We start from the raw sequence: 27231 nt of genomic DNA on the forward strand, positions 1-27231 counted from the left end.
AGCAGTGTGTTTAGAAGTGATTTATTCCTGAGGTTTTTTCCCTAATATTTTAATCCATTGTTCTTATGTGCTTAAGCTGGACCTAAAAATCTTTTTAAATATGTGTGATTTTTCATGTAGTGCTGTATGCATGAGGGAAAAAAAGAAAAAGGAATTTTGTGTGAGTGTAGATGTAAAAAATAGCCTTTTATGTAAATAAATGCTCACTTTAAAAACCGAAAATTGATGTGTTTGCCAACCCAAAATGTCTTCAGATTATATCTGTTGTGTTATGATGTGGTCATGAAACTGCAGCCATGTTACCACATGGTTGTTGGACAACTGCTTTAAAAAACATTGAAAAGTGAAAAAGAGGAAACAGATTATTAGTGTGATTTCAGTTATTTCCCATTTGGTACTGAAAACCTGTCATACAGAGTGTCTGATTTTAATTTTTTACTTAAAACATGGTTTAAAATGACTATAAATTATTTGAGCTTTGTGGAGATAGAAAGTGGAAGTATTGATTGGAAGTATTTTCATGTCCAAAATGTCCCATGCCCAAATCAGAAAAACAGGTAATATAATTTACTTTTGGAAATTAACACTGCAAAATGATGTTGCCCAGAAAGAAAATAATCAAACTGCAATGAATAAAGTTTTGTATTTACAATAGCTTCATCAATCTTCTAAAACAAGCAATTTTTTATACATGTTATTAAAAGTGTTTTCATATTTAGTTTCCTGCTGTTTACTTTTTTTTTTTCAGGATTTCTCTATGACAAAGTCTCTCTTTACATTTTTTTAAACCCAGGTATCTACCCATTCCAGATCTAATATTTTCTACAACCAGAGACTGAAATGGCATGACTGGAGTTTTAAGTAATTTGGCTTTGACAGTTTCACCACTTACTGAGAACTTGGAACAGAATTTGAACTCTATTTCTGCACTATCCTAGATTATAATGCCATCCTTTCCTAATGAGGGAGGTATGCTAGTCTTGGATTTTTATATACCCTATGAATTATTCAGTATGCCTGTACATATAAGTTGTGATGAAGTATGTATTTTTAGTTAATTCGTATATTATTTGTATATTATTATTTGTATATTATTTGTATATTATTTGTATTTTATTATTTGAGATATAAAAATGTTGATAGTTGCAACATTATTTTTCAAAGATAACCATGGAAATGCTCCTCTGACTTTGAGTTCGGAACTACCCTATCAGAGCACAATTAAAAGAAAAGTCAGAAAGAAGAAGAAGAATGGAGTCATCACTGCAAATATTGCTGGCACAAAATATGAAATTGGTAGGAAGCTGCATATTTTGTTTTCATCCTAATAGCCTTTGATGTGAGAGAATTTCTGATTAATGGAGTGAATTAATGGACTTTGCATCAAGCTGACACTGAGACATTTCTGAAGGAGTTTATTTTGTTAGAAATCTGGGGTTTTCTTGTAACACTGAATTCATAGCTTGGAATACTGTGCATCTATTAACCCCCACTTATTACTCATTAATTCCCATTTGTTACTCATATTAATCCCTGTTTGTTACCTTGAAATGTAAAAACTTAAGTAATCAAGAAGGCTGTGGAAGAACCTTCTAAATATGTGTTATGTATCTGTTTGGAAGTTTACTTAAAGCCTTGAAAGATGAGCAGTGTAAATTCAATGTTAAATATTCCAGTTATTATACAGAGGCTTCTCAAGAAAATCTGTTAATGTTTTGTATTTTCATGCTTGATACTAAAATCTTTTTTTCCTAGAATCAGTCATGCATCGCACATAATCAGTCTTTTTTTTTTTTTAATAATGCATGCATTTGCTTTTGTAACACTGTACCTTGTCTAAGGAGGCATTTTTGTCCCTATCTGCAGTGACACTTACAGTCATCACTGTTTTAAAATTAACTTAGGGCATAACCAAGATTAAATCTAACTGCTGTACAAGAGGATTTTTGCAGGATGTTTGGGGAATATGTTGAAGCTCTTTGCAGTTCCCATCAGTGGTTGTGCTGATTCCTGCCTCACTATAAGGTGCTGTAACATTGTAATGGCAGGTTTGCAATAGACTGATGGAAATATTGCAAGATAAATAGCTTGCCATGCTAACATTGTTCTCAGACAAAGGATTCTATATCAGAAGTGTTTAGAATCTTAATTGATTTTTTAAATGTTGAAAATTAATCTATTTAGGAGATTCAAAATAGTCCCTAAATGTGTGGTTTCTCCATAGTACGTGTAGTAATACAAGAAATGGGATTTGTGAAAACGCGTGATGAGGATGAAACAGCAAATCTTATCTGGAGTGATTGTGCTGTGCAGCAAGAGAAGATTGCTGAGCTGCGAAACTATCAGGTACAGTGGTGGTTAAGATTTTTGACTTGTTTCAGTAAACTGCTTCACTTTGAAATGCTCAGTAATTGTCAGTAACTGCTCAGTTCCTCCTTTTATGTGGAGGGGAAAAAAACCCCACACAAACAACAACCAAGCAGGCTGCATTAAGGCTGTACCACGGCATAGCTTAAAATCCTGTTCTCTTTTCCAGAATTGTTTGTTCATACCACTTGGAGTCTGGTGTGTAAATATTTGGGACTTTTCTTTCAGGCTTTTTTCTGCCAGTTGAGTATTGTGAATAACCAGTTTAAAAGAAGATGGAAAACATCATTTATAAGTTTCTCGTAAGCTTTTAAGCATTAAGTTAACAACCAGAGCTCTCTCCACAGTTCTGTGAATAAATATTTTGGTTTTTTACCATTACCTTCTGTTTGATAGCTTTGTGAATAAAAGTATGATAGTCTCATGTATGAAATTAAATCAATGGGCACTTATATTGATGGAAGAGAATACAACTTACAGCATCTTTAGTATTGCTAAGAATATGTAGTATAGTGCAAGATATTACCTTAAATAATTTAGATGTAACACTAAGTATGTTTGCCTGAGCATGCAGTTGAATGTTTTAAATTATTGTGTTAGGTATGCCAGAAAAACGAAAAAGTTTCAATTAATTTTTTTTTCTACTTCCTCAGAGAATCAACCATTTTCCAGGGATGGGAGAGATATGCAGAAAGGATTTTCTGGCAAGAAACATGACTAAGTAATATTTCATTTAATATTAAGAGGTTTTCCAGCTGTAGTATTTAATGCCGTAATATACAGAACTATTTCTTGTGAGACTTGTTTATTTTTTCTAAGAAACTATGAGAGGACCAAGAGTAATTTCCAAAGTTCTGTAATAACTTTAGCTTTGGTCCTGGATCTGTAGTATTTGGAGTGGGCTACTTTATTTCTCCAATTGACTTCAGTGGAAAATTATGTAGGTTCACTTCTCTGTCTACGCATTGCAGAACGTAGGTGAGTCTTGAATTATTGTACAATAAACCCAATACATTATACACCCAGGTATATATCCCATAATGGTAGAACAGAAAAAATAACTGTGTGTGGCTGGATAGTGCATCTGGACTATCCTGTGCAATGTGCTCTAGAATAAGCCTGCTTCAGCTGAGAGGTTGGACCAGATGACCCACTGAAGTCCCTTCCAACCTGACCAATTCTGTGATATTATTTCTTTAAAATAATTAAGGGCCATACTTTTGCGTATATCAAATTTAAAAAATGTGAAACATCTTACTGTTTATCTAAGAAATTAGTCAGTGAGGTTCATTTGTCTAATTACAAATTCTCCTCACTCTAGTGGAATAACTGGGTTCTGAGGATTATCCTAGCTGAGAATCTGTGAGTAAGACTTGTAAGAAAACAATACTAAATAATAATCTGATATCCTGGTAGTAAGGAAAGGTTTGAGGGTAAATATATGTCAATATTTTTTTCTAATCTAAATTAGTTTGTAGAGCAATTATTGATAGAGTTAATCTTTTGGCCCCCAACCTTACTTACACTGCATTAACTGCTAACAGAACAGAATTTGTTTTCATAAGAATGTAATTAATGTGATATCTCCTCTCTCTCCCTCCCTCTCCCTATTTCAATCTCTTTCTCTTTCCTTTTCTGTTTTGTAACTAGAACACATGTAGAATGTATGCAACTATTATGATGCAAATATTGTGTGCTGTGGTGTCCATGTCCTACATGTGGACCAGAGCTCGCCTGTGTCAGTGGTGCTGCACAAGCACTTCTCACTGCCCCTGTCAGACTCAAAGTAAAAACACAGAGCTAGCACATGGAGGCAAACAGCTGAGGTGTTGGAAACAGTCAGTCAGCTTGGTACACAGTGGTACCCATGTGTATTGCTACAGTTCTGTGCTCTTTTTTAAAAAATATGGAAAATGGACAAAAGGCTCTTGTTATCATACACACATTCTTTCAAATACAGTCTGATTATACCTCTCTCAACCTACTGAATTCTGAGTTTGAAACACAGTTTAAAGTTATTCAATACTGAGATTGCAGATATAGATAAGATGGGAATAATTTCTCTTATACTCTAACTCTGGGTCAAACATCTATGTTGTGACTTCACTTAGTAGATATAGCAGGGCTTCATCAGTCAGTTTTTTCTCTCAATACTGGCCTCACAACTCAATATTTAGTATTCATACTTTATAAAAATCAACATGATATGCCTTGAGACTGCTTGTGAAATCATAAGTCAGTGGGGATACGTGGTTGAGCAGGCTCTTGCCTGTAGAATGCAGGATTTTGTTTCCTACAGCTCTTGTTCTGTCTTAAAATTTGAATGTGCAGAAATACTAATTCTCTTGTCTTGCTTTACTGCTGCATGCCATCTTTGCGATTCCCATTACTGACTCTGCTGATTACTGTCATTGAGAGATAATGAAACTATCTTGAGAACTGGTACAGAGTAGACTTTTTTATCTTTTACTTCTTTGTTTGTTGTACTTATTTCACCCTTCCATTTTATGCAAGTTGTTGGGAATGAAGAAAAAGAACAAATCTACCTTACTTTGAGAGGAAAATACTATTCAGGAGGTAATGCACTTCAGGAGTTCCTTTTGCAAGCAATATCCAGGCACTCTGGATCACAGGGCAATGTGCTTTTCACATGCAGGAGGGTGGAAGGGAGCAGTGTAATATGTAACATGTAATACGAAGGAAGACAACTCAGCAGAGAAAGTGTAGGAACACAGAATAATGGAACAGATGAAAAGTGGAATGTAATTGAGAAAAAAAGGCAGGCATGAGCATCATTTTCAAGGATAGTAATCAGAACACAGAAAAGAAAAAAAGTAACAATAGAAGTGCCATTGTAGGGCCAACTAGATCTTAAGAGACTGTTGAGAAGTGTCTCTTAGATGAGAGCTCCTCATGTGAAGGATAAGTGTGGTTGCAAAATGAATTCAGTAAGTGGCGGAGAAGGTGCGCAGGATAAATGGGAAGGGACACAGATCCATCTGTGAGATTTATTTTTTCCAGTACCTTTGTTGATTATATTTAAAAGGTTCATGAGGTGATCATGGGCCAAGAATCATTATCATTCATACATACCCACTAACTTTTCATACTTGAAAAGTCAGAGGATTTTGAAATGTCGGCAGTGGAATATGTGTTATTAGACTGATGAGTTGTCCCTTTAGTAAGCTATGTTTTGTTCAACGCCTTTGATTCTTCTGTACAGAAAGCACTCTGAGATCAAGAGCACAGTCTGACCACATCTGTGAGCTAAAATAATTCTCAGAAGAACAATAATTTGCTATTTATTTCTCAGGCTTCCTGATAAGGGCAGCAAAGGCTAAAGGATAGAGCAGCACAGTGAGAAAGTGGTTACTCACAGTAGTGTACAGCCCATGTGCTGAAAAATAGGGCTATTGTAATGGAATAGGCCTTGATTCCACAGGCTACTTGATGATGTTCCTAAGCCCTTTCTGAATAGGGCCTTGCAGGGAAAGAACAGAGCTGAATTCTTTTTTGAAAGTTTTAGTGAGCCCCAGAACCTATAAACAATGCTGAAGTATTCCACTTCATATTATTAAGTGTTTGTAATCTACCCAGTTATGCATTATAAAGAAGAGGCATGTAGAACTGATATACTTGCAGTCACAAAATAATATCAGTATATCAGGAATTCAATGAGTAGGGAGCGCGTGTATGGAAACCTTGAGTAAGTTAAATGGCAGGTCTCTAGCCTGTAACAGAATGCATATGATAAATGATCTGTAGAGGGATTTAAACTAACACAGAAATTGCTTTTTGCCTAAAAATAGGATAATTTCTGCCTAGATAAGCTAGTCAGTTGGCAAAGTAATAACATTTGTAAACACAGAGCAGATGGAGAGCAGTTTAACAATATGAATGAATCAGGAGTTTTAATATCTACTTATGTTTTTAAAGTTTTCCTGAGTCTTTAGTGGCTTTCATCAAACTAGGTTTGTAAGAATAATAGTTAAAATGAAGCTGCAGAAGCACTGAACCTAATGCAGTACTGCTGTTGCTATTGTGGTTTCTTCAGCCTGTTTGTTGGGTAGTTGGCTACACAGTTTGGTGACAGCATATCCATTATACCAGTAGGGCTTGGCTACAGTCCTAGCCCTACACATGTGGCTGACAGCTCTTTTTTTTCCTTTAGTATTTTTAGCCACTTAAAGAAAAAGTATCTGCCCAGGAGTGTTATGTAAGCTCATAGTAGAAATGAAAAATGGAAATTATATTGCCTCTTTTACACATTAGTTATGCTGATGATACTAGTATTCAATACAAAAGGAGAAATATGCCTAAATCTGTATTTCTTTAAAAAGTATCCAACTCTGCCATAGTGGCATTAAAAAAAAAAAAAAAAATCAAAGTTGGGTAACTTCCTGCGTCAGTTAATTTCTTTTTAAACTTCCAGTTGCTTTCTGTTGCTCTGTGGATATTTGCATTTTAGATGTGTCCACTCTGCTATGGAGTAGTTGTGAGTTACCTGAACTAATTTCATATGAGGTTCTGTATGAAGGAATTTTTATATACTCTGATACCTGAAACAAGCTAGCTGTACTAGTATGTAAGTCAGCAAAGACTAAATTTATTGCTGGGAACTATGATACCAGTGTGCATAGTACCACCAAGTCCCCATTGCTCCTGTAACTTGGCTGCTAACCAGCATTAAAGCAACCCCTATGTACCTAAGCCATGTTGTCAGTGTGGTGTGGGTGTATCTTCCTGTCTGCCACATACACAGCTTTGGGTGATGGAAACTTTTGCTACCTGAGTTCTTTACCATTCTTCCTCTTCTATTTTTCTTCACAGACAACGGAGATAAAAAATGAGATACACTCACTACCACAGCTACCACAGCTATTAAAGCAGGGAGACCAGGACCTTGCTGCATCCTTTCCCCAGATTCAGAGTTTGATTCCCTATTTTTATTTTAGTTCTTCTGTTCCACCTCCTCACCCCCACTCCCTTCCTGCTTGGTCTTGCTTTGAATGTCTTTGCTTTCTTTTGAGTGAATTAGGTGCTCTTGGAATCTTAATCCCAGTATGCTGGGACCAAACACAATCCAAGCTTGTGTGATTTGTCCTATATAGGAAATGAATGAGTTGCTTGGCCTGTGTAAAAATCTATTTACTACGATTCCTTATTTTTAAGATTCTTTTCAAAAGGAAAAAACTCTTCCTTAATTGCTTTCATTTTAATATTAAATCCAGTCCTTTTTGTACCCAGGAAGAAACTCCAAATATCCCAATTCCAATTTTTTGTGTGTGTTGATCCTCATACCTCCCCAGACACATACCAATATGAAAATGAAAATGCTTCCCAAATACCACCCCCCCCCCCGAAAAAAAATCCATGGTTTATTATAAGTTCAATATTTCTAAGAATAGGAATAGCATTAAGTCATCTGAGTCACTGGCCAAAAGTTGTAACAGAAGTGAGATGGATGCCAAGAAATGAGATGGATACCAGCAACATAATAAGCACATAAGCAAAAATACTCAAGATAGTCTGCTTTTGAATATTAACATATTCACACTCATATGAATATGTAATAGAGCTCTAACTATTCTTAAAGAAATGCAAAAGTTTGCTTTCATATTACAGAGTTTTTCTAAAAAAGTTCCCTTGTCAAATTACTGTAAGTGCTTCTTAATCTTGAGGATTGAAACATCAAAGTAGTCAAAAGATTTTAACTCAATTACATTTTTTTTGCAGAATGATCAAGAGTCAGCCTCAGGAGTACAGTTTCATTCCTCGAACATGGATCTTTCCTGCAGAATACACACAGTTTCAGAACTATGTGAAAGAATTGAAGAAGAAACGTAGACAGAAAACTTTCATAGTCAAACCAGCTAATGGTGCAATGGGACATGGGTGAGTTGTGAGCTAACTTCAGTCTTCCTACCCATTAAAGGTGAAATCCAGTGCTACTTACAATGTTAACAGAAGCTATGTATTAGTAAGATTGTATTTCAAGTTGTGTGAAAGTCAGTGTATTGGGTGAAGGCTTCACAAGCCTTAAATAAACTCAGTTTTTAAGAACACAATTATTTTATTGTGAATTTATCTGTTGTGCTTAAACTTATAGGATGAGATTGTATTGGGCATAAATGGCAGGGTTTTGGTGGCTGGAGGCTGCAGGGATGTTGTGTGAGAGGTCAGGATCTTTCACAGCTTTAAGACCAGCCCAAACACCCCATTGTGTTCCCAAACTGCAGCCAGTCAGAGAAGCAGAAATGTGTTTGAGAGCAGCAGCCACAAGGTGTAGGAGAGACAGGGGAGATGCTGCTGGGGATGTGGCTGGATGTGCACTCTTGGAAGCAGGGCACATCTCTGAAGGGACTGCAACCTGCAGTTAAGTTGAGAAAGTTTTGTTTGTAACAGGCCTGCACAGTAAAAATCCAATGAGATAAATACTGCAATTGCATTTTTAGTTCTTGTTTTTAGATATTTCGGTTTTAGCTTTTATTGCTTTTAATATCAATTTGAATTATACAATATAGTAAACCTCTTAGTTTCTCAGCATATGTCAGAATTACTGTAAAAGTAGGGCCCCCAAACTCTTCCATTTCCTCATTTTTCAGTCCTCTTGATAAGGGCAAAGATAAGCTAAAGGGAAAGGTACCAACATAGTTCAGAGAAATTCCTGCAAAGTACTTCAGTCTATTAGGGGTATTCAGCACTAAACCTCTGAAATGTATAATAAATAACAGAGAATAAGATTAAGGTAGCATTAAGGTTCTGGGAATTTTAGGTTAATAATTGTATACTGAAAATATTAGCTTTTACAGTTATTTAAAAGTCTGTGTAGTTAGAGACTGGCATCATCAGCATGGTTCATATATAAACCTTTTTTTATTCTGGTGTGGGGAAACTGGAAATGCAGAAATACTGGGGTTAATCTATGCCATCTTTAGTCATACAGATCAGTGTCCTGCTTTGCAAACATCATCACCTAACTGAGTCAGGTTAGCACTGAAAGTTCTTTGCAGCCTGTACTCGGGCAGAAGGTGTGACAAAGACTGGAAGTCTATTTTTAGAGCTGCATGGGGAATAATCACAGAAGCTGGCGGCTGGTCATTCTGCCAAACAATTTCTAAGTGTAGAGCAAATCCATTATTACAAATTGTTGAATCAAAGCAAGCAGAAAGTTACTTTGAAATGGCTCATTGCCTTTTTTCATCTAGTGAAGCACAATAAAGGAAAGGAAACCAAAAGCCTTGTAAGAGAATGGAACTTCTTATCTTCCCTAAAAATCAGATATGTAAGTCTCTTTCTCTAGGTAGACTTTACCCTAACTACTTGGCTGGGTGACCATGATAATCTATGTCAAAGAGTAATGTCCAAGTTTTAAAATAACTTTTTTTTTTTTACCAGGATCTCTTTAATAAGAAACGGAGAAAAGTTACAAGCTCAGGATCACTTAATTGTTCAGGAATATCTTGACAAACCATTTCTCATGGAAGGCTACAAGTTTGATTTACGTGTGTATATTCTTGTAACCTCCTGTGATCCATTAAAAGTATTTTTATATCATGATGGACTGGTGAGAATGGGCACGGAAAAGTATCATCCCCCCAGTGACTCAAATTTGGTAAGTTGGAGTTCATTCCAATTTATTGCTCATGGTGTAGACTTTAACCTGTGTAGTGTTTGCAAGCGGTAAAATTAAGTAAACTGGGACATGAGTTTAAACATGAGATAAACTTCTGCATTTTCATTGAAGAGAAAAAATTTTACATGAAAGATACTTAACGCACGCTTTTCTATCAAAATCACAAGTATAGCCATATTATTGCATATATATATATAAATTTTATATGAATTTGCATGTATGTATGCTAAAGAGTTTTAATATTTTATAGAAGAAAGCAAAAGATATCAACCCAAAAAATAAAGAAAATCAAATCACTTCAAGACCAGTCACATTGCTTTTATGTTCATCTGAGACTGAGGCTGGGGTGGCAGGTGGTAAAGGTTTATCTGCTGATTGATCATTGCTTAGCATGCATGAAGTTTGGAGCCCTTGCTGAGGGTCCTGCCAGGTTTCAGCCATTGTGTTGGGAACCTAGGCAGAAAGGAGAAAACCAGCACTACAAGGGACCAGTGCTCACTGCAGTCCCTGAACACGAGGGAATATCCTGCTGCTGCTGCTGTTTGTCAGAGACTGCTTCAGCAGGGACAGGAGTATGTACTTGGCAGCTTTAGGATGATTCAGTAGGGCTGCCTATAAACATAGAGAAAATCAAGAAATGGTAAAGGTCATGCTAAAGATTTTGCATTTGGCTCAGACCAAAATGTAGATGTCTAAGAAAAAAGTAGATTTGCAGCATTGGGAGGTATTAGTATTTAGGTATTTAAGTTTGTTATACCTCACTCTAAGTATTTAGGTTTGTTAGACCTCATTCTGTACTCCATTGCTTTTAGAGCAGCTTCAGTGTAATTATGTAACAGAAAACACCATAGAGCCTTTTTGCCTATGTGAAACTTAAAATTGTGCCTATCTCTTGGTGTGCCTTTGAAAAATGCAGGTACGATTTGAAGCCCAGTACAAATGCTATATTTGGAAGTGTTCCAGTACTACATTTGGAATAGTTTGCTTTTAATATTTGTGTATTGAGGCTAATCTCGGCATTAGCAGCACTGAAATACGCTCTGAGCAGATAAACAGAGCAGGCAGTTGTTTCTGTGTTCTCACAACTGCTCATGCTGGACGTTGTCTATTGTATGAAATAACCTGCTTGTTACTAATGACATTGTTCTTCGGATGACATTTTTCTACTGTGACATTGTTCCAAATAACTTCAGACTATTAGTTCAGATGCACAAACACTTTCTTTTACTTTTTCTTTTTTTTATGTACTCTAAAAAATAATTACTTTTGTCTGAAATAATTTGAATTTCATGGAAAGATGACTCAAACCAATAGATTTCAGAATGATTCTTAAAGGAGTAATGAAGCCATGGGAGAAATTCATTGCTTCTAGTGCTACTACAATATACCGTTAACTAGCTTGTAATTAAATTGATTGGTTTTGGTAATTTAATTAAATTTTTGAAAGATAAGGAAGTGTAGTGAGGTAAATGACAGCAGAAGGCTTGTGTTAGCTATCAAAGATGAATTGGAACAGAAGGCTTATGGTCACCTTAGAATATCATCTACTCTCAAACATGACAGAACTGTCACTGTGATGAGGACAGGCATCACACAAGTGTAAGTGAAAAGCTGAATTAATATCTGTACTGGGAGATAATGTAAGTGTACAGATCATGATTTATAAATTGGCCTTGGAAAGAGAATGCTTTCCCTGAATTCAACTGATAACATGAGTCTATTGCTGGTGACATTTTGCTCCATAAAGGAACTGTAGCACTCAGTCATTTATGTAATGTATGTCTTGAAGTTTACCTCCCTCTCATATATGGCTACCAGCCAGTTAAAAATGAGCAATTTTGGCAGATATCAGCGTGGCAGATGAGTTTATATGTAAAAGATATTTTAAAGTATCACTATCATAAGAACACTTCTCATAAATAAGCTACAGTGAAAACTGAAATGTGGGATTGTCTATGAAACAGATGCCAGAGTGTATTTTAGCACTTTTAAAGTAGCACTTCAAAATACCATCTTTATTGTTTGCTTCTTGTGGAATGTAATCATTCTCTAAGTTAAGATAATTGCTCTTTACTTTTTTAGTTAGTTGTTTACATACAGACCTATAAAAATGGCAGCTATATTATATTATCTAACCAGATGTGGAGTGGTAGATCAATTGACAACAACTGGCTTAAGTAGAAGCCCAGGTTTTGTTGTAAGGATACAGAACATTCAGTAATGAAATTTCCCAGAATTGGAAACTCTAAATCTGCACGTAGTGTATTTGCAAATATGAGCTGTTTGATTACGTCATTATTGATTCAATGTAAATTTTCTTTACATGATTTTAAATTGACTATTTTAGAATTGTACTTAAGGTTTTTAAATGTCTTTTCTTCCTTTCTTTTAGAGTCAATTGTATATGCATCTGACTAACTACTCTGTCAACAAACATAATGAACGCTTTGAACGGGATGAAACAGAAGACAAGGGAAGCAAACGCTCCATAAAATGGTTTACTGAGTTTCTAGAAACAAATAATCTTGATGTCTCCAAATTCTGGAGTGATATTTCAGTAAGATAGATTAAAGCACTTTTTTTTATTTTGTGTATTTTTAGAAAATTAATTGCTTCTGCCATCTGCTTTAGTGCAATTCAGAATGATTTTTGAAATTTTATTAATCCAAATTCTCAGCAATGGATGTCACAAAAGATGTACTATAAATGATTGTTATGTTTTTTAAAAGACTGTAATCACAGAGAGATTACAAATTTAATGTTAACATTTTTCTGAGGATCAAAAGTCCTTTCAAGCAGTTATTCATGTAAGTAATATGGTACAAAGGAATCATGCCATTTGAATTCTTGGAGACTTTATTCTATAAAGTGAATTTTATTTGTGGATATTTACAAAATATCCAGTAGTCAGTCTATGTACCTAAACAAGCACCATTGAAGTCCCTGTGTTTACAGGTGTCTTTTGATGAGGAATAGGTTTAGGATTGTTAGAGCTTAAAGCTGTTTGTATGATTCTGAGAACACTTACCAAAAATTATACTGCAAAATGAAATGGATGAAGATTTGCTATGCTATAATATGTTACCAATTTGCTTTTATTAACTTTCTGCCTGTCTCAAAGTTTGTATGTACCATGGAAAGTGTAAGAATATAGTCTAGAACTATATAAAATTATATATGTTACTACATAGGAATCATTTATTTATTATAGACTATTTATTTGGGATTTTAAATCTTTTTTTTTCTAGCAGATATGTGAATGAAAATTAAAATATTAAAGCATGAAACACTGTAGTTCAGTTTATGCTGGGTTCTTGTCTCCTGATGAATTTTTCTGAAACAAATCCCTGCAGGAGCTGGTGGTGAAGACTCTGATAGTTGCAGAGCCACATGTTCTTCATGCTTACCGCATGTGCAGGCCGGGGCAAGCACCAGGAAGTGACAGTGTCTGCTTTGAAGTCCTGGGATTTGATATTCTGCTGGACAGAAAACTAAAACCATGGCTCCTAGAGGTAAACCTCTTTATACAGATGTAAAATAAATTTTTAGGAGTAAAGTTGACTAAGCCCCAGCTGAATTCATATCCATGTAAGAAAACTTGCAAAGAAAATCTGTGCATTGTTGTTGAGTACATAAATGGTGCTTTTCTGCAGCATCCATACAGAAGTGCAGCAATCACCTTGCAGTGATTTTTGATACTGAAAAGAAGGTAATTTTTTTCTGGACCAGTGTTGCATTTCAGATGTTTTTGACAGTTTTAATAGGAAATGTAAAGTTAATTTAGGTGGTGTTGTAGCTGGAGGATACAATGGAGTTGATTATAGCAACTGGGTGCAACACAGATTTCCTTCACGAGTATGGCTATGTAGTATGGCTCTGGCAACTTCTGTGCATGTGTGCTCTTAATCTTCTTGTTTTTGGGATTTGTGTTTTTTTTCTCCTGTGCTTTTTAAAAGCACCCCCATAAACAGAGGAAACTAATTTGATATACATGAAGTGCTACAAACAATTGTCATGAAGGGACTGGAAGAAATGTTTCTCTTCTGATATATTTTTTAGTGGTACAGTTAAGCTTAAGTGGTGCTCACACACATATTCAACCAGGAATGTTTGAGGTTTGTCTGTTGTGTCTCTTATATTGCCCTATTATTAACATGAAGTTCATTTGTCTTTTTTCAGATTGTCTTTTTTCATTCTGTTAACTGTTTGGGAGGCTGTGCAGCTTGGGGAGAAAAGCAAAATGTATTTAAAATCTGTCTATTGACAGCAAGTCATGAATATGATTTGGCTACTGATGAACAAAACGTACACAATTAATTTACTGAATTATAACCTCATTTCCAGGCCATTAATACTGTCAACAGTATTTTGTCGTGCTTATTTCTCTCAGGGGTTCATTATAATTTTAATTAGAAAAATAAAATTCCTCCACTGTTGCCATGCAGACATAGCATATTTGGTGGCTTTGATGTTCTTGCCGAAAGCAGCGTGGCATGAACTTAGTCTGTACTACATCAACATCTTCTGTTTTTGCCCAGTGAAGCTTGCTGTCCCTTTGATTTAGCTCTGCACTTCCAGATTATCATCTATAGGTTGCCTGTAGCTTGCACATAACTGTGTGTAGTTATTTAAGTGCAGACTGAAGTTGGTCTGTGTAACATTTCATTCAGCCTTGTAGCAAATGCTGACAGACCAGTTCTGTGAGAGGTGGTGAGTCAGCCGGCATAGGGAGTCCATTCTGAAGGACACCTCACTGTCTCTGATGTTTCCATGAGGTATGGAGATTTTGGGGGGCTTGATTCATCACTTCTAGGTCTCAGAGGAGAATCATACTATCCCAGACTCCTTGTTCATGAGGGAGTAAAGTAGTGAATGCTCCTCTGGTATTTTGAGTTGCTGGAGAGTACTTTGGGGCTCGGAATTTGTACCTGGTTATTATTTTTTTTTTAAAGCAAAAGTCAAAGTATTTCTTTTACTGCTTTTGGTAATGCATGTATCCATCAACTTATTTTGCCAGACATTTACCCAAACTAACAGAAATTTCAAACTGTGAAACTTACTCATTTTGTATACTCGTTTACTATTTTTTATTTTGCTTGTTCATGCTTTTTTGCAGCACTTTCAACAGAGTATGTATATGTATGCACACTGTATGTATGCTGTCTTTAGTGTAATAAAGGTCAAATATGCAGTGTAAATACATAGACTATACATAATATATATATTCTGTCTGTATATATATGCACATATATAGATAATTCCTGTTTTCTGAAACACTTCTGGCTTCTTCCACAGATTTCCACTCTTACCTCTTTCCACCATTTTCCTCTTGCCAAAACCCCCTCAGGGGAGTGAATCATTCTTTCTAACAGTGGTAACAAGTCCTAATCACAAGGCCCTGAATGTTCCCAGTGTTATGGGAAAATTGCCAAAATAGGATTAGGATGATTAGCTTCATGTTTCCATGCCTCATGTAGCTTTTCTGTTATAAAGATAGCTTAATAAACTATTAAAAGAAATAAATTGTGCAACGTATTCTAATGACTGCTTTCCTGAGTTGACTTTTGTTTATATTGCCTTGATGCATTGTAGCTCCCCTGCTCCTTGATGCTACTGAACTTCCGGAACCTTCTACCTTAGTGAGGACTGTGGGAAATGTGTGATTGCCATCTTGTGGCACCAAATGTTTCTGGCAAGGATCTGTGCAGCCTCCTGAGTAGCCTCCTGCGTCCTTTCTGAGTAGCAACAACGACCTAGTTCTCCCTTCAATTCCCAGGAAATCCAGTTTTACTCTTTTGACCAAAATTTCCAAGCTAGTTTATTTTATGTAAAAGGAAAAATTATACAGTTGAAGTTCTTGGATGGACTTTAGCCTTGTTCACCCTCATTATATCCAGCTGGGATCACAAAGTTATGATCAGTGGAGAAAAAGATCACATGCATTTTAATAACTGCCTCAGGTGTAGGATACCTAATTTCCCTTGTGATTTATGTGGACAAGGCAAAAGAAACCTTACCTACACATTCAGAAATTTATCAGTGTCACTGAGCTAGCAAAATCTGTTCAAAACTTTGTTATCAATCCAGGTGAAATGAATGTGAACATCTTAAACCAAGCAATTATTGCTAATTCCTATTCATGAGGTAGTTGAAGTTCACATACACAAACTTTCTGGCATCTACTTGTTTCTCTTGTGTTATGCTTGCCCTGTCTGTACCTCTGGAGATCCAAAGGCCAACATGGGGTAGGAGACGTCTACTTCTCCAAAAAGAGGTGGGTAGGTGGTTATACCAAGTTTTCAGTGTCTTATGTTCTTCACTAGGAAGAACACACTGTTAATGTTGAAGTTTTCTTCCTCTTTGCTCTTAGTTTCACTTAGGGTTATTCTTCTATTTTTGGTGCCACCATCCACTTACTGACTGTTCATTTACTAGCCAGCAATTCCACACGTTCTCCAAGTTTTACCACAAGTCTTTTACATCTCCTGGAATCATGCCGTGTGCTCTCTGTTACCTCTAGACCCAGTATTATCTAGTTTACAAGGTTGCATTCCTGAAAAGTTGCAGTCCCGGCAGTGAACACAATGTGGCCACTGGCATCAGTGTCTGGATTTTCAAGGCTTTTGCAATCATCATTTGCTTGTACTTTTGGGGTCCCAGATACAATCCTGTTTTTGTCAACAATCTTCAAGATGTGCCTTGCTGATAAAATTACTGATGTTATATTAACACAACCCAGTTGTGCATGTCCTGATTCTTGGGTCACTGAACTCTAAATAACCATCTCTTGGCTGACAGATGCGCAGACAATGGTTTGGTAACCAGTTATTATGAATACCTATTGTGGCATATCACTAGTATGTTATCAAGATTATAATGCCACAGTCTCACAGATTAGTCAGCAACCATATTTCTCATCTTCTTCGTGATATGATAGTAGGTGAACAGGTCAGTCTAAAGGGGTTTGTCAGGTAAATATTTGGATGAAAGTCTTCCAGAAAAGAGTATGTATGAATCTTTTGACTATTTCTGCTGAATTTTCATGATTTTTCTTTCAACATCAGATATCACTGCTCATTTTGCCAGTCTGTCTGCAAAAGCAGCAAATGAGCTGATTCCCAAAGCCAAAAAGCACATGTCAGTTATGAGCATAAGTGATGGGGCAGCTGGGACTCAGCAATAGGGCTCTGGGTGGCACACCAGCCACAGTAGTTCTGTCCCACAGCTTTAGGGACTCCAAGATGCTCTAATGTACTGAGAGTGCTAAAACAAAATTAACTGCTTTTGCCCTCTGCTTTGGACATGCAAACTGTATCCACTTCTGATTTGTGTGGGACACAAGGTATAAGTTTTCATTTCTGAAGCTCTTTTTTATCTGTCCCTTCTGTAACCAGCGCTGTTCATGCACTATCAAGGCAAGATTCCTGCTTGTCACTAGCACCCATTGCTTTAGTATAAATTTTTATACCAGCCTGGAAAGAGTTCCTAGAATAAATCATTATTCCTCCTCAAATTGTCCTGAAGACTGAGGTTCTGCAGGGACTCCAAAACTTGTAAGGGTTATAGGATGGCTGATTTAGACTCTGGCTGTTAACTGTGTGATTTAGTCTCACTGTGAGATTCCCAGTTGCATTTTCCCTGTTTCTCGATGTTTATGGTACCATTTTTAATCTCTTATCTTGTACTTAGCTTATAAGCTTTTTATTGCCGAGACTGTTAATTATCTTATGTTTTCACACTATGTACTGATTTAATAACTTAGATCTCTATGTGTTGCTGTCAAGTGTATCTGAAAAGTTATTTAAATATGCTTAAGAAGACCTTGGATTAGAGCCTCTTTCTGTCCTTGTATAGTTGTTACTTTTTAGAGTAGTATTTAAAGTTGCTTTCAGACTGGGAACTAGGAAAGAGTTTAACTCTTTCTGTGCTGGACCACCATAGCATGACACATCATCTGTTAGAATGTGTTTAACAGCACTTTGTGTGGTAAATTTTCTGGTGGCAGCAACCAAGAGTAGATTAGACAGGATTCACAGTGCCAGGACTGGAGTGGTGTTCACTGCAAATGTCTGGATAACGTGGTGTCTGAAAGGTTACATTTCCTGTGATAGTCAATAATCTATTTAAAAAAAAAAAAAAAAAGAACTTCTCAACATGTATTCTCTTAATCACTGCTGTATTTGAAAGAGTCATTTCTACAAAGCCTGTTACAATAGGTGTGTTCCCAGTGAACCTGAACATTCCTGAGTCTTCTGTGTCTCATTTTTTTTTTCAGATTAATCGTGCCCCAAGCTTTGGAACGGATCAAAAAATAGACTATGATGTAAAAAAAGGTGTTCTGCTAAATGCATTAAAGCTTCTCAACATACGGTACCTTGTCCTCTTTTCTTTAGTCCACTTCTATTTCTGTTGCTTTGATTCTTTTTTTTTTTTTAATTTGAGTTGGACTTAGAGAAAATGAAAACCTTTTTTCCACCTTCATATTTTCAAAATGTAAATGTTTCCCTTGCTGTCAGTTTTGCCATAGAAATTGACCTAAATTTAATTTTCCTTCGTGCATATGTGCTTGCAAAAAATGAATGGTAATAGTAATTTTTGTACTTCTTGTTTTAAATTTTTCAAGCATATCTTGAAGTTGGCATATGTGTGCAGTTACGGGTATGTGGCCATAAAGGAAATTTGCTTGAGTGATAGTGTCAAATTCATTCAAAAGTCATACCCCTCTACAGGAAAACTTTGTAGCTGAGATATGTTGAAAAAAATCTGTGCATCAGGAAAATAGATACAACCATGTGTGTATGTTAAATTATAGTCCAGAGTAAATACAGTATCCCTTAAAGTGTGAACATATTGTAGCCATGAAAGTTAATATTAAAACAAAAATTGTAATGAATGTTTCTATTCTAATTTTGTATGATAAACACACTACTGACTGGAAAATACAGATAATGTACTTGATATGAAAGTGCATCTCATTTCAGCTGCATCGAATTGACATTTCTTAATATCATCTGTGTTTCAGGACAAGTGATAAAAGGAAAAATTTAGCCCAACAGAAGGCTGAGGCTCAAAAAAGACTGTATGGCCAAGGAACAGTGAAAAAACTGTTGCCAGGTTCCTCAGACTGGGAGAAGCAGCGCCACACACTGGAAAGGAGAAAACAAGAACTGGTAGGAAGGGGAAAAAAGGGCTGTTTCTTGCTCATGGCTTATACTCTCTTTTGTTTTAATTGTCTTACTTTCTTGATTTGTAGAAGGAAAGACTTGCACAAGTACGTAAACAGATTTCCAAAGAGGAGCATGAAAATAGACACATGGGGAACTACAGGTGAATGTTTTTGACTGTATTAGTAGGAAGTATTCAGTGTATTCTTTAGGAACAGTGGAAGCAAGTATTTGTGGTAGGTGATAATTTTCTGCCAAAAATGTGTAGGCATTTATAGAAAATATATACATGTACGTCAGATATTTTTTTTCAGACAGTTCTTTTCTTGATTCCAATTTTTTGGAATTTATATGACATCAGTCATCCTATTGTTTGTGCAAGACATTTGCTTGAATGACATGATTGTTCACATTCAGTGTACCAAAAATCATGACTGCTGTGATGGACCTGTTCTCTAATCACATGTAATCATTCTTATCTTGGGGGCAGGGAGTGCAATATGATTAATCCCCTGTAAAAGTACCATATTTGAATTGCGTCTCTGAGGCTTCCCAAAAATTTGGAAACTTTATTGGTGCTTCCATAATTTTGAATAGAGTGACACTTGAAATACTTCATTTGTATTTTTTGCACTTTGATTTTGGATCTTGCTAGGCTGAAATGTAAGAACCTTCAAGTTCCTTGGTAAAATATGTTCAAAAGAGAGCTTTGCATTGAGCAGGCATTGACCAGAAAACAAAAGTTTTGCTTTGTGATTGTTTTTATTATTATTGTTTCTTGATATTTGCTTCATTGAGAAGTGAAAGCATGGCATAGGAATATTTGGTGAAAGAGAGCAGAGTATGGCTAGGAAGAGATGATGGGAATATTTGCCCACTCTTTAAAGCATTCATCCAGGATGTGAGAGGTCTGAGTTCACATATTTTATTGTGAGCTGGTCAGAATGCTTTTATTGCTGTTCTTCATTGCTGCCTTTTTTTGAGCAGATGTTCTATAATTCCCAGTAAAATTCTCATTTAAACAGATAGATGTTTCTATGAAATTCTCATTTTTGATGACTTAACATTTTGCTTACAAAGAGTCTTTCTTTGTAACTTTTAATTACATATTTTCTTGAAGTGTGGAGCTGAACTAGTAAGTAAAAAAACCCTCTAGATGTACAATGAAGTGATAAAGTGGTTATTTTCATGCTGCTATAAGAAAGAGAAGCACCATGATACTTTAACACGTTTTTCTTTTTACTAACTTAAAATTCTAGCTTATTGACTGATCACATTTTAAGTTGCTTATTCAGTTCTTGACTGAAAATGAGCCACAGCTTCTCTTTATTTAGCTTTTGGGTTAATGTAAATCAGTAAAAACACAAAATTTTTTTTTTCCTCAGGAAAAAGTGTCAGTTCATGAGGAATGTGCACTTGTAAAAAGGCAGAACAGCTTTGTGTTTTCTTATTACCATGTGTTTGAGAAAAGGCTGAAGGATCCGTAGAACCTGAGAAGGAAAGTAATTTTGGCTAGAGAAGAAGAGGGATTTTGTCTGAACGTTATGCAGTATTTTCTCCATGTGATATTCCTCTATAGAGCAGGACTAGCTCGTGTCGGGCATTGATACAGAATCATGGAAATTCTGGATGCTAGTATTGCTGAATGGATTAATATTGCACTCTGAATAAAAATCCAGAGAAACCTGAATCAAACTCAGCAGGCTTGGATTTAGTCTGTGGATATCAGCTCAGCGATTGGCTTAGTCCATGTCTGTCTGCAAGCACAGCAGGCTCCAGTAGGAGTCTTGGGGCAGCTGGAGTAGGAGCCACACTTTTGAGCTCTTGTGAAATCATGAGGAACTGCAAAGGATGTACATGGCTTTGAAATGGCCTTTAGCTGCAGTCTCTTTCTAAATACATTAAGAATATTACCCTTTCTTTAAAGCATTCTTCTGTGGCACTTTTTCTGCAGTAGAATCAACACCATTAAAAGGTCTTGGCTGAAACTAAATTAGAACCTAAATCTCCTTTAGGTGTTTAACGCAAACTGGAACCATCTTCATTTTGTTCTAGAACTGCCCTGAGTCTAATGGTATCAAATCATCCTTTTTTTTTCATTGCAACAAAATCCTCATGATAGATACATTTTCAAGGAGAAAAAGTCTGAAAAGGAAGAACGAGAAAGAAAAGAACCTTGTAAAAAGTTCAGAAAAGACTCACAAATACATAAAAGTCACATAATGTCATGCACTATATAAATGGTGTCCATGCTTTGCACAGTGCAGACAAAATTAACTTATGGATTACTCCTTACAATACATTAGAAATTAGTCTTCCATCTTCATAATTTCTGGCTATGTTTCAGGCATTCATGACAGATGGATTGAAGTGGTTTTCTTCAAAACCCATTGTTGCTTGATGAACATGAATAAATCACCAAGTCCTGCTCCTGATATTGTCATAATCTCCTTACCTATGATTTTAGAGAATAATGGCATAGCTGCTCTAATGGAAAATCAGTCACCCTATATATCCATGTACCTGATTTTTTTTCTTTATTGTAGCACCTATTTCTTCCTGTTATTTTTTTTGGAGGATTTAGCATTCAGGTGCAGTACATACTCAACCTTTAATTCATATTCTGCCCATGAGATCAAAGCGATTGTTCAGATTTTCACTGTTTTGTGTCCTTTTATTGCTAATACAAATTATCTTGTGGCTCTGAGTTTGACATACAATGTTTTGTTAATATTTCATGAATCAATCAATTTCTGAGCACTGGAAAACTGGGTTTTGGTATACCTCTGGAATGACCTACATGGTATTTCTTTTGACTGGCTAATTGCTGGTTTAAGCATGAATGTGTTCACTGAATTAAAATTAGATTTAGAGAGCAATATTCAGAGTGTATGTTATACGATATGATATTATATAATTATTATAGATGGGATGGCTATGTGTTAAAGAAGAGATTGTGTATTAGTGACTTTTGTGTGACAAATAGCTCAACTTCTATCTTCAACTCTTCTTTTTTTCCTATTTCAGGCGAATTTACCCTCCTGATGATAAGACATTACTTGAAAAGTATGAGAGTTTGTTAGCCACTGCTTTCCAGACCTTTCTTGCTGGAAGAGCTGCTTCACTTCAGCGGGAAATGAATAACCCTTTAAAAAGAATGAAGGTACTGAAGTACACCAAGTATTGGTTTTAGGAGTGACTTATCTTTGAATTCATGACCTTGTGGACTAGTTTCACTATAATCATGTTTGATGGCTAATAAATAGCATTTGATAATGTTCCATGATCTTATTATTATTCTTTGTGCAGCTTATGGCCCAGATCCTTGAATCTGGATGAACTGCAGTGGACCCAGGGTGGAGACAGGCTAGATGGCTTTAAGCTACTTTGCCATATCCCTGATCCTCAGCCTTCCCCCTGGCCAAACCAGAGGTTGGCAGAAACTGCTTTTGAGCTGGTAATTGCCTCCTTCTTCCTCCAGTAATGTTCCCGGCCTATTCATCCACTTGTATGAACTGGACCAAGAGATATCCTAAAACCGGCTCCACTAGTTTAAAGATTTAAGGCATCCAAAAACTCTACCTGATTGATTGTTTAGTCAGAGACAGTAGGAAAACAGCTATATTAATAACCAGCTAACATGATGTAATTGGAAACCTGAGAAATAATTTTGTATCTTTGTAGTTGGCATCATCCAGCAGTTTTACAGGAATCTTTGTTCAATCCTTTCTTCACATTTTTATTTTTAATAAATGTTAAGGCTTGATTTTAACCCTCAATTTGATGTTGCTTGCAAGGAGAGATGCATGCATGAGAAGAAATACTTTTATTTCCTCCTGTGGAGGAATTCATAGTCTTATTTCAGGAATTAGTAATCAGAGTAATTTCAAATTTCTACCACTTTCTGCTTGAATTTTAAGAACAGGGTGTATGTCCTGCTTTGAATTAATAGTAATGAAATTCCCATTTCTAGGAGGAGGACATTTTGGATCTTCTGGAGCAGTGTGAAATAGATGATGAAAAGCTAATGGGAAAATGCACCAGGCAGCGAGGACCTAAGGTATTTGACTTCTAGATACCAATTTTTTATTTCACTCTGTAGACAGGTATTCTGAGAATTTTAAGTGGGGAATTTAGTTAGCTGATCCTGCTGGAAGTTTTCTTCCTCAGACTGCCATTAACTTTTTTTTTTTTTTTTTTTTAAGTATGAATAGAAGCATCACTACCATTTGTCCAACTAAATCCCATTAAATTTTTAAGGGGATATGAGATCCTTCTTTCCCTCTCGAAACCATTTTGAAGAATTGCTATGCATGGCAACAACTGTTATATGAGAGATTGATTGATTTCAGTGTGTGAAAGGGTTTTTATATCAATAGTGGATCTCAACAGAGTGCTTTCATCTTCAATTGATTAGTGCCAAAATTAGGATTTTTGAGATCATGGGATAAAAGGCACTATGGAAGGTCAAAGAATTAATTATAATTTTGATATATCTGTAGCTTACTCCCTTTCTAAGAGGGTTGTACAGTATATCTTGAAACCCGTTTTGTATCCAAAATCTGCTTTTAATGTGAATGTATATTATTTTTAGCTTAATGCTTTCTGTTTGTGTGCATAATTTATGTGAGTCTTTGCCTTAAATAAACTGCATATCTCTAAGCCAGTAAAGATAAATAGTTTGGGCTTGGCGAGAGTAAGTATGTATTTTATATCCTGTAAACATTTTAGGTCAAGTCTGCTTAGGAGAGCCTACATCTATGTTCTGAGCCCTGATGGATTTGTTTATGGATGCATGTAAATTTTTTTACGCTTTTTATGTTTCTGATGACGTGGTGTACAAATCTGTGGATTTCTGTACGAAATGAATGCTGACAATTGTTCTGAGCTTGAAGAGATACTTTAGATACGTGCAAGAATCCAAAGAGCTACATCTTATTACAGGCGTGCATTCTGGAAAGAGGATCTACATGCCCAATCTGGTATTAAGATAGATTTGCAGGGACCTCATTACAAATATGGGGATTTTGTGAGCTTGTGCTTTAACAGTGGTGGATTCATTTAAACAAGAAAAAAAACCCAGTCCACCCTAGCGGTACACTTAGTCCACATTCTTACAGAGATTCTTTTCCTTGAAGTTTTGTTTTCAGTTCTTTAAAATGGGGTCAGTTAATTCAAGTTTAACATCTCAGTCACATTTTTCCCTTTTTCCAGAAGCCTGTCTTTTCCCAGCAACCCTCAGAGAGCATCTATCTCGTTGCCTGTATGCACACTGACTTGATCTATTCTACCTATACACTCCTTGCTCAGAAGGCATTCCCAGGCTGGAGGCTGTAACATTTAATTAAACATTAATAGGGTACTAAGCCCAAGTTTAGAAACCTCTCTCAATTAGTTTTAAGAGGAATTTTGATTAATTAATGAATGAGACTATATGCCGTGGTCTTCTTTTATAGCAGGCAAATGGGTTGTGTAGCTTACAGCTTCTTTAATGGTACAATATTGTTTGCACTTACAGCAGAAAGAAAAAATTGCTTATGACCAAAATTTCCTATTTTTTTTCCCCCTAAAATTGATGAAATCAAACCAGAAAACAATGAAACTAGCTTATCCAGGGAGACTATTTCTTTTCCTTGCACTGTGCACACTTCACGCTATGCAGGATTCCTATTCCTGCATCTTTTTTATGGTCCTGATGTATTTCTCAATCATTTAAACCTTGCCTACAGTGAAGCCATGTAACCAGAGATTTTCCTGGTTGCATAATGTCCAGTGTGCTCCCATCGAAATACAGGTGCCTATGCAGGTGGTCCTTGTATCTTTTACCAAAAGAGCATCACCTCTTTCCTGTAAGGATTAAGGTGGATATGACCAATAATATGGATTTAATTAATTTAATTAATATCTGTATAGAAATCCAGTGAGTGAGGCAGGCAGTAGAACTTACTACTGACTGCCCGTCAGTCTGTCAGGTAGGAGAATAATCCAGCTGTAAACCCCATCTTGTAACCATAAAATCCTACAAATACAGAACTATGGCAGGATCTAAAAGAAAAAAAATCAACCACATGACTGGTACTTTTCATGTCATGTAACCCAACATGAGAGGTTTTTTGAGAAGATCATGAAATCTGTCCCCTCTTAAAATTCAGTGGCTGCTCTGCTGGCAGAAGCTACTCTTAGGAGGTCAGATGCACTGCCTTGGGTTGCACTCTTCCTTGGAAAAAAAAGCCAGTCAGGACTCAGAAAACAACTGGAATAGTTAGGAGAGAGAGGCATTTTTCTCCTCATCCTCCTCCATACATAGAAACATGTATAAACATACACATTTACACATACATATCTATACATAGGAGAGGTACAGGACTGTGTGTGTATAAATAAGCTTTGCATGTAACAACTATTCCATATTTGCTAGGAATTTCAGCATGATCAGGAATTCAGTGTAGGAAAAAAAGAAATCAAGAATTGCACAGAATGAAGGCATTTTTTCCTGCACTTAAAATATCACTGAGTTTTGTGTAGATGGAGAAACTCATTCTGGAAATGTCCGGTTTATTTGTAGCCTCTAGAGGGCTCCTGACACCTACACACTGTCAGGGTTACCCGTGTGTGCAGGACTACGGAACTAAAAGAACAGATATGGTAGAGAAAATGAGAAATTAATTTTAATTTTAGTTCTTTTGGTATAAGATCAGATGAGTTTAATCACAGAAAAATACGGTTAGCATAAGGGGAAGTCACGGTGATTAGACTTGCTAAGCAATCAGATAGCTCTTACTTTAAGACGTCAGTTTTACCCAGATCTAGCTATTATTTGTCATTATTGCTTTTTGTAATTTCTTTTGATCTTTCTTTTTATTCTTCTTCATTAATTGATATTGTTTACTGTAGGATGTGTGAGGAACATGTGTACAATAAATGGAATAAGATCTACTTAAAGCCCCTGTGGGTTGTGATTGAAAATATTTGTTACACCTTGTGGAACTCCTCAGGAATGTCTGATCAATATGTCTCCATCATACACAGCCTTTCATGATTAGGACAGCTATTTTTAAGAAAGTGATATGTGTTGAGGCACCTTACTTTTATCCCTTTGGCAGGCAGATATGTGTCAACATATTCTTTGTGTAACAGCAATGATCAGGGCTCTCCTCAATGCAATATTCTCCTCTAACTTCTCCTTATGTGGTCTAACAGCTTGGGATTGCACAAACATACTTCTAGTTAGTGGCAGAAATCCCTTCCCTTCCTTGTCTGGAGCAGAACTTCAGGTAGCATCTATTTAGTAACGAAGTGTGTCTTGTGGCAACAGGAGGTTTTGGGGCTTTTTCCTGTTACCCTCATAATAAATCTAGCTGCATTACGTTATGGTAAGACATTAGAAAATTTAAATTCTTCCTGAGAGTTCTTCTATTTCACTTTGACTTAAAGTATGTTCAGAAATGATAATATTAATTTTTTTTTTAAATCTGAGCTTTAATTGCAATCCATTAGGTAGATGAGGCCATCAGCATAGCTTCTTATAGCTGAGAGTTACTGGAAAGAAAGTGTGTAGGAAAAAAAGGTGACCACATAAGCCTACTTAGGAGAACAGATGTAATGGAAGATACTGCATTTTTTGTGTCTGACTGATGGTAGATGGAAGATGAAAAATTTTCATTTGTAGTTTCTCTTCTTGGATCAGTTTCTCTGTCTCCACCTTTTTGGTTTTTGTCTTGCAGTATCCTTGGTAATAGCACAGGATTAATTAGCTAATGACACTGAATCCCATGTGCATATGAGGCACCAAGAACCCCCAGCACAGCTTGCTGTATTCTTTGGTTTCTGCTCTCTGCAGGATTAATCACTTTCTTTTTAGAAGTAAAACAGCCAAAGTTCCCTGATGTATTTTTCCGCTTCATGTTGATCATTGTTAAGCTGTAGCTTCAGTTATTGCAAATATCAGTGAGTAACCTGAACTAATTGTAAATGGGATTCTGTATCAATTGATTTATGATTTCAAGCCATAATTCAGTATTTTGGTAGTGTGATTCATACAAAAAACAACTCCCCCCTCTCTCC

At 36.1% G+C, this 27231-nt stretch overlaps 1 protein-coding gene across 7 annotated transcripts in view; it reads left to right on the forward strand.

The window, feature by feature from the left end:
- TTLL7 (tubulin tyrosine ligase like 7) overlaps positions 1-27231 on the forward strand; it is a 63975-nt gene that overhangs the window by 16792 nt on the left and 19952 nt on the right. For 5 of the 7 annotated variants that reach the window (XR_001860530.1, XM_017729988.1, XM_017729985.1 and 2 more), the window contains exons 2-14: positions 794-969; positions 1165-1296; positions 2225-2346; positions 3021-3088; positions 8104-8262; positions 9766-9982; positions 12396-12560; positions 13357-13515; positions 18279-18373; positions 19026-19173; positions 19257-19330; positions 22195-22330; positions 23141-23227. Coding sequence is in view for 6 of the 7 variants with exons in the window: in XM_017729988.1 (XP_017585477.1) it covers positions 945-969; positions 1165-1296; positions 2225-2346; positions 3021-3088; positions 8104-8262; positions 9766-9982; positions 12396-12560; positions 13357-13515; positions 18279-18373; positions 19026-19173; positions 19257-19330; positions 22195-22330; positions 23141-23227 (1587 nt within the window). In the remaining variant the exon portion in view is untranslated. Of the gene's footprint in view, positions 1-793; positions 970-1164; positions 1297-2224; positions 2347-3020; positions 3089-3108; positions 4810-8103; positions 8263-9765; positions 9983-12395; positions 12561-13356; positions 13516-18278; positions 18374-19025; positions 19174-19256; positions 19331-22194; positions 22331-23140; positions 23228-27231 lie in introns of those variants that run through there. The other 2 variants (XM_017729990.1, XM_017729991.1) reach the window with 2 other exon arrangements.

Source organism: Corvus brachyrhynchos, unplaced genomic scaffold (genome assembly GCF_000691975.1).
Source record: "Corvus brachyrhynchos isolate BGI_N302 unplaced genomic scaffold, ASM69197v1 scaffold101, whole genome shotgun sequence".
Lineage (NCBI taxonomy): Eukaryota > Metazoa > Chordata > Aves > Passeriformes > Corvidae > Corvus > Corvus brachyrhynchos.